The sequence below is a fragment of the Ptychodera flava genome, chromosome 11 (genome assembly GCF_041260155.1).
Source record: "Ptychodera flava strain L36383 chromosome 11, AS_Pfla_20210202, whole genome shotgun sequence".
In the NCBI taxonomy this organism is placed as follows: Eukaryota; Metazoa; Hemichordata; class Enteropneusta; family Ptychoderidae; genus Ptychodera; species Ptychodera flava.
This window is the reverse complement of record NC_091938.1, coordinates 15,452,586-15,467,246: the sequence shown is the minus strand read 5'-3', so window position 1 is coordinate 15,467,246 and position 14,661 is coordinate 15,452,586. Positions and strand designations below refer to the sequence as shown.

The following is a 14,661-nucleotide window of genomic DNA, read 5'->3' as shown; positions in this document are numbered from 1 at the left end:
AGATTGTAATATCAGAATGTACTGAGATTGTACTGTGAGAATGTACTGAGAATGGACTGTAGGAATGTACTGAGATTTTGCTGTGAGAATGTACTGAGATTGTGATGTCAGAATGTACTGAGATTGTACTGTGAGAATGTACTGAGTTTGCACTGTGAGAATGTACTGAGATGGTACTGTGAGAATGTACTGAGATTGTACTGTCAGAATGTACTGAGACTGTACTGTGAGAATGTACTGAGATGGTACTGTGAGAATGTACTGAGATTGTACTGTGAGAATGTACTGAGAATGGACTGTGTGAATGTACTGAGATTGTACTGTGAGAATGTACTAAGATTGTACTGTCAGAATGTACTGAGATTGTACTGTGAGATGTACTGAGATTGTACTGTGAGAATGTACTGAGATTGTACTGTCAGAATGTACTGAGACTGTACTGTGAGAATGTACTGAGATGGTACTGTGAGAATGTACTGAGATTGTACTGTGAGAATGTACTGAGAATGGACTGTGTGAATGTACTGAGATTGTACTGTGAGAATGTACTGAGATTGTACTGTCAGAATGTACTGAGATTGTACTGTGAGATGTACTGAGATTGTACTGTGAGAATGTACTGAGAATGGACTGTGAGAATGTACTGAGATTGGACTGTGAGAATGTGCTGAGATTGTACTGTTAGAATGTACTGAGATTGTACTGTCAGAATGTACTGAGATTGTAATATCAGAATGTACTGAGATTGTACTGTGAGAATGTACTGAGAATGGACTGTAGGAATGTACTGAGATTTTGCTGTGAGAATGTACTGAGATTGTGATGTCAGAATGTACTGAGATTGTACTGTGAGAGTGTACTGAGTTCGCACTGTGAGAATGTACTGAGATTGGACTGTCAGAATGTACTGAGATTGTACTGTGAGAATGTACTGAGATTGTTACTGTGAGAATGTACTGAGAATGGACTGTGAGAATATACTGAGAATGGACTGTGAGAATGTGCTGAGATTGTACTGTGAGAATGTACTGAGAATGGACTGTGAGAATGTACTGAGATTGGACTCTGAGAATGTACTGAGATTGGACTGTGAGAATGTACTGAGATTGTACCGTGAGAATGTACTGAGTTTGTACTGTGAGAATGTACTGAGTTTGTACTGTGAGAATGTTACTGAGATTATACTGTGAGAATGTACTGAGTTTGAACTGTGAGAATGTACTGAGATTGTACTGTGAGAATGTACTGAGATTGTACTGTGAGAATGTACTGAGATTGTACTGTGAGAATGTACTGAGATTGTACTGTGAGAATGGACTGAGATTGTACTGTGAGAATGTACTGTGATTGTACTATATCTACAATTATTGTTCAGAGAATATAAGATAGAGGTTGAAAGTTTAAATATTTTTGAAGTTTTTACAAAATGTATACTACATCAGTATTTTTGTTAAAGGTTTAGGAACGTAGGTTCATACATGAGTTTGCAACGAAGGGAATGTCTCCTATATGATTGCATGGAGAACTCCAGGAATATGACTGGAAAACCCCATTACCTTGGTAAAGAGCTTAACAAAAACATTATGTATTTATTTTGTGGATGAGGGGCTGACAAATAGTGAGTTGTGCTGGCATGTTGGATCAGTATTACTTGTTCAGAGAATGGAAGATAGAGAGAATGTTCAATTAGTTTGTGAAAGTTTTGCAAAATGTATAGTAAATTCATGTATTTTACTACAGTTTAAGAACATACCGTAGGTACAAGCATTGGTTGGGAACAAATTGATGCCTGCTATGTGATTGCATGGGGAACTTCGGTAATATGACGGGGAAGCCCCGGTAAAGTTTACTCAGTATCAACCTTAACAAAAACACTTTCAGTGTGTTTACCCATGGGGTTTCGGGCTGACAAATAGTGGGTTGTACTAGAATGCTGGATCAGTGTTTTGATATTTTGAAAAGATTTACCGGTAATTGATACCTTGAAAACATAATTGTAATACCAGTGTCACATCTCAAATGCAACATTTTAAGTCCCCTATGTTATTTGAAATGATTAACAAAAACAAATACATGAAAGGTTCATCCTGTCCAAAGGTAAAATTTACGTAATTGCATATTCTTCTGACTTTAACAGTGCTATCACAAAAATTAAATCTTTCACCCCAGTTCCAAATGTAGAGGTCCAGGTTTTACCCTCAGAAACAATAGGAATGTTCCAAATTTGATGATGGAAGGGTGAAAGGCCACATTTAGTGTTCATGATATTCAAGAAGAATTTTACTGTATGTGTTGTGTATCTGCTCTCGAAGGAATTGGTGACGCTGGACAGCAAAACAACCGCTCAGTTGATATTGGATGACTTCACTCACTCAATCACTGACATCGCCAAAAAATTAGAGGTGAGTACACAGCTCAGAAGTTTTTACAAGACTGTCCTGTTGAAGAAGCAAAGATTGGTTTCCAAAAGTTACGATATTTGGAATGCCACCCATTGCATATTGAGACTCTTGTCGCAGCCAATATTGAATGATAATCGTGTTATTACTGTTGCATGTTCATTGGGCAAATCAAACATCATCATAAAGGCAGAGCTCAGTGGCATATTGTCACATACTGATGGTTTTCAAAAAGTGTTCTTTGAGTTGTGATGTACAGTGATAATGTTATGGTAAAAAATTCACTGAGCACAGCCACTTTACACCCCACTCCACTGAATTCTATGCTGAACTTTCTTTGCTCCAATGAATTCTTCAATTTCATTTTCTCAAAAAAGTACATGTTGAGTTATTTGCATTCTAGTCATTTTGATCTAAAATGCTCCTTCTGATTGTCATAAAGATAGAATTTTCATCTATTGGTGAGGTGTTTTGACGGAAATCTACAACAATACACCATAATGTATACTGAGGCAATGGATAATTACCAGAACATAATGTAGTTTGAAGTATTCTTAAAACTATTTTAGCCCATGAGGGAAAATGCCAAGAGGGTTTGACCGGTTAAGAAGGGCTTGACTACGCAGTTCTGCGTAGTGAAGCTTCATTACGTATTCATGGTGACCCCTGGCCAGCTGTCAATAACTTTGGGGGCTTTTGTCTTTTGGCCTGCTTTGCATATGCGTCGTTGGACACGACCTGCCAATCACCCAGGTAGTCAATTAAACTATTAATTGACTGTTTACCGACCCAATTAACACTATCCAGCAGTATCAGTCATATTTTAATCGCGTGGCCCGGGTTGGCACAACGTAGGAACGCGTGTATTTCTATGTGTACGTTTCACTTGTGGTGTTGTTTGTACCATCATGCGTTTGAAGTCCTTGTTTCACCTACAGCATTACCTTCAAGTGACATGCTTACTATTAATGTTCAGTATCATTGCACCGAGTTCTGCCTACGGTGAAAACCACCTGTTTTGCCTACTAATTACTGCCCGTCGCTGCCCATCCTGAATGTAGCCTATCTATAGCTACAGTAATCACATAAATCATTTATCAGTTTTGATATATACTCCTAAATTGTAAGTTTGATCAAAATCGAGACCACATGCAAGGGCTATGCAGACTGTCCATGTACGCACACACAGTGACAAGAAGGCGGCAAACACCTACTCACCAAGCACATTGAATAACAAAAATCGTACACATAACAAACAACTGAACCACAACATTAAATACAAAATAAACAATCACAGTAACGTAACAGAAAATCAGGTATTTCCAAGAAAAGCCGACAACAACATGAAATTCAACAACAACCTATCATCGCTCAAACTATGAAACTCCGAAAAATAGTACTAGGCAAAAGCCTTAAAATTCATTCGGACACCAACAAAACAAACAGAATAAAACCACCTCAGGATTTCAACAAATAAAGTCGTATAATGTTACTACGCTACATCGTAAGACACAAACAATCGCAACACCAATTCAAAGAAAAGTCAAATTGGACTCCACGAACAACAAAAAACAAAAACTTGAAAGCTATCTGAAGCTTCTAAACTCGCACTTCTAGAGATACCCTTTCAAACAAGGAAACAAAACATGTCGCGTGCCAAAAGAATCGCGATAAACCAGCTTGCAAACAATGGACAAATTTTGGGAAAATAACCCTTCGACAAGGGTCGGTTTTCGTTATTGTCAACACAAACGATTACGTACTCGAATGCGAAAGGCAATTACGTAACACAACAAGCCAGAACAAACAGTAAACAAAGTAAACGAACTATTAATTAAAATGAAAGAGAACAAGCACATCAACCAGGACACTTGTAAGTATCTTGATCCAATAAACATAAAATCTGTACCCCGCAGTGGTACTTATTGCCTAAAAATTCACAAACCTCCGCAAAAATCTAAAAGACACACCAGTCAAAACAAAATTTACCGAAGTAAAGAAATATAGAACAAGCAAACCGAACCACCAAACGGACTCACAACGTGACCAAAATTAATGTACTTGCCTCGCTACTCGGAAAGCAAGACCACTAAAATGCATTAAAATAAATTTTCACAAACACAAACTAAGGAAAGAATCTACACTGCGACTGATGAGAAACCACACTCGGGTTTCGAAACGCAAGCGTCAAAGGGCGACTCTATCAACTTTTGTAACAACATAGGTCCGGCTGCGTCTCGCCATAAGCTTTCCCCACACAAACAAAACATTACCGTACACACTAATCCAAACTTCTCTACAAATATCCAAAGCGAAACAAACATTTCATTAACACAAACAATCGGATAAGAATGTAGGAACACATTTTCGAAACGAATCAAACACAAACTCGACACAAAAACATTTAGGATAGTTAGGTGGGGAGCCTGTTTCACATTTTTTGCATCTCGCTATACTGTCTATGATTCTAAAAATAAAGTCATCTGCCACTTTTTCTGTATACGCGGTTTGGCAAAATTCATCTCTTCAATCGAAAGTCGGGCGATTTCATGGTTCTTTGGGGCACTTAAGTGTACGTCGAGGTTAAGGAATGTAGTTACATTCGCGATGTTTTATTCGAAAATTATTTATTTCTTCAAGGGCAAATGCACATAATTTATGCTGTTGGAAATACTGGCCGCTCATAAACAAGACAATAAACTCAATATATGTGCATCTTTACTTATATTGTCAAAGTACCACCGACACCCACAAAAAACCAAATGGTTCAGTCCAGGTATTTGCAACTCTGCCATCCGACTGGTCAACAGGAAATCAACCATAGGTGTCTTTTGGCACGCGTATACGCCAGTCACCTAGGCGACGGTAATCTGCACCACTTATCACCATCGGGAAGGTACTCCTCCCAATATACCACTGGCGATCCCACCCTCAAGGCACTGCGTCATTCGACCAAGCATTGTTATTGTAATTTCCTGCATAAAATTAACAGCGAGGTCAACCGGTCAAAATGTCTTGGCATTTTCTGGCATGCTGAATTACTCTGAATTCAAGATCCACATACAAGAAGGACTAAACAAAGCTTTCTTCATGAATGGGTTCAACCATACAGGAAAGGAAACACTCAACAGGTTTTTGTCTTATTTTTGTTTTCTGCAGAGTCAAGTTGTCCTGTACGAATTTCTCAAAGGTGTGTTTGATTACAAAGAATCATCGGGAAGTGCAATATATGTGAGAGAGCAGGCCATCATTGACCCTGAAGTCCAAGAAAAGTACATTGAACTGATGTGTCAGTACCACATCAACAATGTCTATAACTATGTCAGAAATACTGAAAACTATAGAATAGAAGAAACATTAGAGGTAAGTTTAAGTTTTGTGAATGTTTTCAGGTGATTGCCCCATATTTGTAACCCTTTTGTCCCCCTATTTCCAGTACATGGGTTCACCCAGCCTATTGAAAACTATGGGATCATACCATTAAGTCTGGTAGAGAAAGTGTGTAACAGGCATTGATTCATCCTAGACACAGTTGCCATATCATATCTGTCTGGACATCACATTCATTTTCTCACAGTGCAAAGTTAACCCTAATCCTGCCAAGTTCATATGTCACCATCAGGTCAAGTTGGTTGAAACTAATATGGCATAATACATCCTGTATGTTGCATTTAAACAAAATCTTGAAAATTTGAAGACAGAGATACTGTAAAACATGACTTTTACCAACTCAACCAACGGTAACATACCACCATACAGTACATGCCAAGTAGGTGAGAACGTGAAGGTCTGAGGGCCAATATCATTTTTAGCTCATATTTTACTGACTTGGCAGATGGCATTTTACAGGCCTGGCAGGAAAAGGGTTACTAAAAATTAATTTACAACTCTGCTTGATATGAAATGCTGTTGCAAATGTGTCATATATCATACAATGTGATTGATCGTTTTCTCATCTTATATTTCAGATTGTTCGTAGATACAAACTGACCAATGCAACAGCCTACCTATTGGAAAAAGCTGGAGATGTCCAAGGAGCCTTCGGAATCATGTTGGAAACTTTACAGAATAAAGTGAGAGTTTTTACGGAAATCACATCTCAAAATAATGAAGATAAGCCTGGTAAGTGTTCGGCAGAAAGTTGAAATTTTTAACTTGCTGTCATGTGTAGTGACATGCATCATCTTCATAAATTAGTCTGTGATTAGACCAAAAGGACTCTTGTGAAGAAGTCTGTGATTGGTCAATAATGTTTCTTACAAACAAGTCTGTAATTGGTCAAAACACCATAATGCAGATGTCAGTCAGCAAGCAGATATGCACTAGGGGTACAGATCACATCAATATCTATGTTACACATAATAAATCCTATATATTATATTTTTACAAATGATGCACAATGGTTGGCTTGTCACACCAGTTGGCATGTCACACCAATTGGATATGCCACACTGGTTGGCATGTCACACCTGCTGGCACGTCACACTGGCTGGCATGTCACTCGGGTGGCATGTCACATGGGCCGGCATGTCACACTGGTTGCTCTGTCACACTGGTTGCCCTGTCACACGTGGCATGTCACACCTGCTGGCACGTCACACTGGCTGGCATGTCACTCGGGGTGGCATGTCACATGGGCCGGCATGTCACACTGGTTGGTCTGTCACACTGGTTGCCCTGTCACACGTGGCATGTCACACCTGCTGGCACGTCACACTGGCTGGCATGTCACTCGGGTGGTATGTCACATGGGCCGCATGTCACACCGGCTGCCCTGTCACACCGGTTGGCCTATCACACCGGTTGGCCTATCACACTGGTTGGCCTGTCACACTGGTTGCCTATCACACTGGTTGACCTGTCACACCGGTTGGCCTGTCATACTGGTTGGCATGTCTTACTGGTTGCCCTGTCACACTGGTTGCCCTGTCACACTGGTTGGCACATCTCACTAGCACTGCAGAGTTAGAATTGATGATACTCAATTAAATGTGTTTCTGGAGTTGATGTATTTTATTTTGATATGTTTTATTGTATTTTCTTCTCTTTGTTCGGATATGAAGATCTTGCAGTATCTCTGAGTGCAGTCAAGGCATCATTAATGGTGCTGGTTCAGCTCTGTCAGAGAAACTCACCAAGGCTTGATGAAACTGAAAGACAGGTATGTAACATCAACCCTGCTGATATAATTTTTCTTGCTATGATTGCTGTAATATTTGGATTTAAGTTTTGTTCTTGATAGCATCCAGCTATACTCACATTTATCAACTAAGGAATGAAATCTTATTCCATTGTAGATGAAAGTCAAAAACATTTGTCTTGTTTTCTGCTCTATCCGTATGGTCAAGGCATACACAGTAGGTGTACAGTATGTCCATGTACATGATCAACACACCACATCATGAATGTCTGCAGAATCAGAGTCCAGCTTAATTATGAATAATTTGCTGATACACTCTACTTATACAAATGGTAACACAATCTGTTCAGTGACAAATTTTCACTAATGGGCTTAGTTGTTACCATGTACAGTTGATGACATCTGCCAAAATCCAGAAGCTCCCCCTACCCATCACAGTGATGATACATTATGATGTGGAAAGACTGGTTCACAGGATGTGCACACTCCTGGAATTTTTATACACTTCAGGAGAGTTCTGGAAAAATTTAATTGACTCTTTGAAACTCACTGAAAATTAATTAGCCGCCTGCAGCATACAAAATGTGTCATGCCATCGTGAAATGTCAAGTTTAAGTCAAACATGTTTGTCACATCTGAAGCCCCTGTGACATGTCAAATCTGCATATACTCCTGAAATTGGTAATTTGGAACCCTAGATAAATCCAGCAAAATTGTCAAAACAACTCACAGAAAATAATGGAATTTTCCGTTACTTTTTGGGTGCCGTCCTTGCCGTATCACTGTTTTCAGTTTGTCTAATGCTTGTTGATCTCCTATCCTTTTCATCACCAGGGTCTGTGGTTTCCACTGTTGGACCTAATGATGGCAGCGCAGAGGAAAATCAAAGGCTCTATTCCAGATGCACAGTTAGATGGTGAGTTAAATGATCTCTCCATATGAGCGAAAGTGTCAGAAATACCAAAGGTGAAATTTGTATTAAAAAGATACGAGACAGTAGTCAAAATTTGTACATCTCCCTTTATTATCTTAAGTCAAGACAAGCTTCCAAAAATAAAATGGATACATGGATGTCTGACTGCTCATTTGCAAATGTAAAGAATTTGCACAATATTGATATTCCTTCATCATGTCTCCTTTAATATTTATCTAATGATGATACTCACAAAAATGAAAAATCCAGTGCCATATTGTACATGTGAAAGTCACACAATTTAAAGGGACAAAGTCGGCCATTTTTCATGAATTTTATTTGATACAAGACACTACTTAAATTGTTTGACATGTTGAAAGATACTGAATAGATGGGTGACCATGCATGACTGAACCAAAATACTGTTGAAGAATTTGTACATGCAGTGCCGTGACCAAAGCAATTGCTGTGTAATTTTTTTGCTGCAGAGTTCAAGGAATTGACCAAGCATGTGTTGAACAGCATGATGGGATACATAGCACTGCCAGCAATTCTTCAGAAGACGATGCAGGTACTGCCCTCAAAGTTATGATCATTTCAAAAAATAGGTCACTGAACTGTATCAATCTGACATTCATCTTACTACCTTAAAAACAGGATCTTTTGACAGGACTTTGTCTCAGACACACTTGTTTACAGAAATAGTAATGCAATTTTATCCACCAGTAAAATTTCATGGTACTATCACTATGGGATTTAAAATGACCATGAAAAATTTGTTTGAAAATAACTGAATGGCCGAGTAATAACTGTTATTATTCAACGAAAGCAGCATATTTGAATTCCCGCAAAGTTGTACATGATTTCATAGAATCTGGCTTCAATAGAAAAATATCAGCTTACAAACTTCTCTCTCCTTACAAAAACATCCCACAGGAATTCTATGAGTTCCGTAAATACACCAGGATTAGACTCAGAAAAACCTGTGGGATTGCCATGGGATTTCTGCAAGACAATAGGACACATTTGGGACTGTGCATACAATTTTACCTCCAAATCTAAATAGGCCCAGAGTGTAACACATTTGTTCCTTTTATGTCGTAATGTAAAGTGTTTCAACCAACCCCATGAATCTGCTTTGTTTACCACGTTAGGATCCTACCTACAGTAGTGGAAAATTTGGTGACATGAGAGAACTAATTCTGGGAATGTTAGACACTTACAACTATGAACGGGTGAGTATCATATTGGTTATACTTTTCTTTCATGTTTGCCAAATGAATTTGAATTGCATTGATGTGATTGCATGTAGAAAAAGAGAAATGTGAGCTGGAAGTGGAAGAAATGAGTGTCACTGATTCAAATTACTGCGTGATTTACCATGAACTGACATGGTTACATGTTAAAGTTGCTGTGTTGTTGTTGAAAGTCAGACCACATAAACCATAAATGGAGCTCATATATCGCAAAAATGTTTTCTACTTCTACCTGATAAACTTAACAGTATACATTTTACGCTTGACAACAAATTTCTAAATAAGATGGGAGGATGAACTTGTGTCAAATAAACATATCTGCAGACTGTTAGATGTTAGGGTCATCTGTGTCAAATTCTAAAGACATCCCTATGTCCCAGAGATGATCAGATTTTTCAGTTTGTTTTCATAAAATATATTACTTAAACTCGGCAGTCTCTTTAGGCACATTCTCCCATCATCATAAGTGTTCTGACAGACAATAGAGATTGTAACATTTTGACATTCTTACATTGTTACATCTAAATCTATTTAGTTTCTATATAAATATTTAAAAATATTTCCGAATATTTTGAGTTTTCATGTTTTTTCTTCCTTGTGTGCCAGTGTTGCCTTTGCTCAATAGCGTTGATCGCGATTTCGGGTTTGTTACTAAATATAGCTGCACGCGTGCGACTTTCGGACAAATAAGCTGAAATTCGGACAAATTTTGTCGTTGTATGCACGGCTGTTGTTGCAGCTTGTAGTCTCAGTCATCAATTCATACGAATAAGTGTGACGCTAAATAGCCTTTCTAACACTCGCAGGTTTTATTTTCGTCGTTTATGCGGAAAATGCAGACAAATGTTTATTTATGCATATTAATGAGAGAGAACAGTGACGTCATTTGCGATCAGCGCTATTTGATCAGCTATCGACTCAAGGTTGTGTTTTTTTACTCAGGAAAATTTGATCGATCACACATTTACATTTATTGGTACAGGGCTGACTCGAGGAAATTTTAAGAAATCACAAAACTGACTGGAAAAAAATCAGAAATCATGGAAAGTTTGATGACCCATGGATTAATGCTATTAAGTTGACATCTCTATTTTATTGACATTACACAGACTCTGCTGAGAACAACAAATAGTTTGCTGAATCATGATTTGCACTGGTCGCTAGCCAATCTGAAACAGTCTGTCAACAAGGGCATGGTACCAAAGGGTGATGTGTGTCATGTCTGCAACAAACCTTACACGTACCCTGAAGAGGATGAAAACATAATAGTCTTCAGGTAAGAGTCTATCGATGAGAGAGATATATGTTGACCAATTGAGTATGGTTAACATACAGTAGGGACGTGACCATAGATGAAATGTGTACGGGGTAGCTACAAAAAATCAAAACTGTATTTTGAATTCTACTGGGGAGAGCAAATTATTTTCAGGACCACCAGCCCGTCAAGTAGCCAAAAGATGATCACTACATCGTACTCAGGTTCCACGAGTCCAAAGCCAAAATATTTTGAACATTTGAACGATTCCTTAGTCCATCAAGGTAGCCAAAGCAAGAGTGCAATAGCCCATGATCTTGGACTGACGGGTTATGCTCATACATGATCCCAATATAAAAGCCGTTATTTCAAATATGTACAATTTAGACGCAGTGTGAAAAGTTTGTTTGTCTAAGGTGTTCTTCATTTCCCATAGAGGGAAAGAAATCATAATGAGTACCCTCCATCAAAAACTCATTTATTCTAGATTGAGCAGAGTTTCACTGACATTAAAAGACAACGCTCAGTTTCACTTCACCTTCTGTTGTATTATATGACTGATATGTTTTCCAATTTTCCAGTTGTGGCCATGCGTATCACCTCCTGTGTCTCCGGGCAGTGGGGAGCTGCACCATGATCGAAGGGCAACAGCACTGGTTTTGCTATCAGTGTAACACCAATAAAAGAGGGGGTAGGAGGGATAGAAAGAAGAGCCTTACACAGCTGTCACCAACAACTACGTCACCCCCTGGTGGTAAAAATGCTGCTGGTGTTGCAGGGGATAAGAAGAAAAAGTCACAGGTTGGAAGACTTAATCTTTCTGTGATTTACACCGCCGTACTCTACCTAATTTTGTTTCAACCCTATTGTTTTGCATGGTAATTCTGGATCTTAATGGAGAAGGCAGGGTTGAATGACCAAAAGCAGCACAATTACTTTCATGGCATTTTCTTTTATTTATAAAAAAAATGACATTTTGGCATGTTGGATTGACCAGAAATTTCTCAATTTTGAGTGCTTTTAGGGGTATAGTTTGAACAACATCTGCAAAGTTTGTAAACTAAGGCTTATGAAAGAGTTAACTTTGAAAACACAGGAAATAAAACCATTTATGCAGTGCACTATCTGAGGTACATGAATATGCAACTTTGATAGGATGAGATGTGCAAACACAAACAGCACTAATGTAATATAATTTGCATATATGAATACTAATTAGGTAAAACTGAGGGAAGACAGATGAACACGTAAGAAGTTGATGTCCTTCACTGTGATCACCAGAGTGGAAATTACATTGTTTGTTAAATTAGTTTTTGTCGTCAGCTCAACAAGTGCCAATTGGATTTCGTATTTGATGAAATATTAACTGGAGTTTTGCATGTGTTATATGTATGTAGAATATTTTCTTTCAGGAAACACACTTAGATGAAACACAGGAACAGTCACTAAAACAACTCAGAAAAAATACCAGGGGACCATCCAGGGTAAGTAAGAATTCCGTCTTAAACTTGATTGGAACTAATTTGGGATAATTGGATCTTTATATTTTTCAAATTTCTCAAAAGTGTAAGGTGCACTATAGCTGAATGTTGCGATATTACAAATTACTTGTAAAAACAAGTGTGTCACTTAAAAAGAAAAGGAGATAAGGTTATATTTGCAGCCTGAATCGACATTACTTCACCATCCAATTATCCCAAATTAGTTGCCATCGTATCATTAGATGATGATTGCCCTGTATTCCAGACATACCCAAACAGATTTCATTACACTAAAAGTATTAAATTTGACAGTCAGTTTATTTATTCAGTTTTTCATTTTAAAAAACAACAGCACCATTCCATAGATATTTCAAAACTTATATACACTGATCAGAATAGTGCCAATTTAAAGTGTTTCAACCAACCTTACCTACCATATTTGGACTGGCTGACTTTAAATTATGTCAGCATTTTCAAAACTAATCCTCAATTTCACTATTAATATTACAGTTTTTATATTGGTAATGGTGAATTTTTAGCCTAGCTAGCTTTCCATATTTCATGGAGGCACATACAGGAGAGATGCAATTGTTGCTTTGTAAATCTGTTGTTAGTGGTACCTGTATGTCCAAAGACCACATCACCAACTGGACTTATTTCTGTGTTCCAGCTGGCCATCTTGTGTGAGTTGTCAAGAACAGATCGAGGAAACCCAGCCCAGAGAGGAATCATCAGCTCAGACAGCATACTGCACAATGAGAGCTTCAAACTACAGCTAGCTGCACCACCCCTGGAATCATGACAGGGAAACCCATAGGAACTCAAGACAATAGCTTTAAAAAGTTATTTCCTGTTAGCAATGGCACATTATAAATGTGAATTATTATGAAGTTGCAACAAGCTGATGAATTTTATACTCAGTTAAGCATTTTCATGGCTCAAGTCCTCATTGTTGCAGATAATGCTTTAAATTACACACATCCTATATACCGAAGTGTACAGTGTTTTCTTTCTCCTTTGTTCTCCTTGTCAGAGTGACAGTATTGTATTCAAATGGTTCGATTGCCATTTAATTTAGAATGAGGCAGATCACTCCATATGTAGTGTAGGTGATGTCCAGCCTACCAAAAATGAATTATCTTATGGTGATTTCAAAACAAATTGCATTGCTCTTGTTCATTTCAGTAATACATGTATATTTCAATGAGGTACTTTTTTGCTCTCTGTATCAATATGATTGCATTCGTACAAGAAGAAGAACTGGACAGGCAACAACAAGCCCTGAGAGTACAATGCTAAGAAACATAGCGCCATGCTTATGCTGAATGTGAAAGGACTTATTTGTATTTAAAGAGGTTGTGCTTTTAACAGTAGTGTAAGGTCACAGTGATTGTCGTAATTAGACTCATCTTCTATTTCAAGTCCCTCTGTTATTCACCTAAACAACCCAACCAAAATCTTGTCCATCATGTGCATTTTCTCAATGCTTGCCACAGTAGTCTGCGTTTGTGATGAAGCAACTCGTACAATGTATTTTCATAGCATAGTGTATTTGTAGCAATGTGAGTATATAGTCTAGTTGTCTTTTAACCCGTTCACCAGCATGGTTTGGTCCAAACCCATTGTTGTAAATGGCAATTGTAGACCTGTTCACAGAGAATTGGAGTGAATAGGTTACAAGATACAAACATGGTATTTATCAACATCAAGTAATAAAATCGTGAATTATTAATTACCTAGTGTATCTTTTGTGTATGTGCTTGTCCATGCCCACATTAAAGGAAAAACTCTTATTCAGCGGCTTGTGTTACATTTTATTTGACCTAACCTATACAGCGATTAAAATAAGATTCAAGATGAAAACCATATATTGAGTGATGGAGATCACATTGTGTTACAGGGTGACAGAGTAAACATTTGTAGACTGGAAGAGTGGTAGGAGTAGCTGTCTCAGTGTTTAGGGAAAATTACTGTTGGGTTTAGGATAATCCGGAAGATCTTTTACAGCCAATAGTTTTCGTCAAAATACGTTGAAAAGTATACCACACATTAAGCATGCAGCTTTGGTCACTTGGCCTTGCAATGGTTGGTAAGCCACAACTGAGAAAAACTTGAACAATTTAAAGGTGGCTGATGCCAGCAGAGCAGGGTTGGTGCATGTTTGATCATGACAATGGCGCCATCTACCACTTTTAGAAGAGCAACCTTTGTTTTCAG

At 38.1% G+C, this 14,661-nt stretch overlaps 1 protein-coding gene across 2 annotated transcripts in view; it reads left to right on the top strand.

Moving 5' to 3' along the window:
• The window catches only part of LOC139143620 (vacuolar protein sorting-associated protein 8 homolog), a 60,042-nt gene extending 45,865 nt beyond the window's left edge, over positions 1–14,177 (top strand). For both annotated transcript variants that reach the window (XM_070714110.1, XM_070714109.1), the window contains 11 exons: positions 2,313–2,402; positions 5,559–5,762; positions 6,368–6,521; positions 7,463–7,560; positions 8,374–8,455; positions 8,941–9,023; positions 9,607–9,687; positions 10,818–10,984; positions 11,545–11,764; positions 12,376–12,447; positions 13,115–14,177. In XM_070714110.1, coding sequence (XP_070570211.1) covers positions 2,313–2,402; positions 5,559–5,762; positions 6,368–6,521; positions 7,463–7,560; positions 8,374–8,455; positions 8,941–9,023; positions 9,607–9,687; positions 10,818–10,984; positions 11,545–11,764; positions 12,376–12,447; positions 13,115–13,246 — 1,383 coding nt within the window. In that variant the 3' untranslated portion in view covers positions 13,247–14,177. The remainder of the gene's footprint in view (positions 1–2,312; positions 2,403–5,558; positions 5,763–6,367; positions 6,522–7,462; positions 7,561–8,373; positions 8,456–8,940; positions 9,024–9,606; positions 9,688–10,817; positions 10,985–11,544; positions 11,765–12,375; positions 12,448–13,114) is intronic.
• Positions 14,178–14,661: the final 484 nt, after the last annotated feature.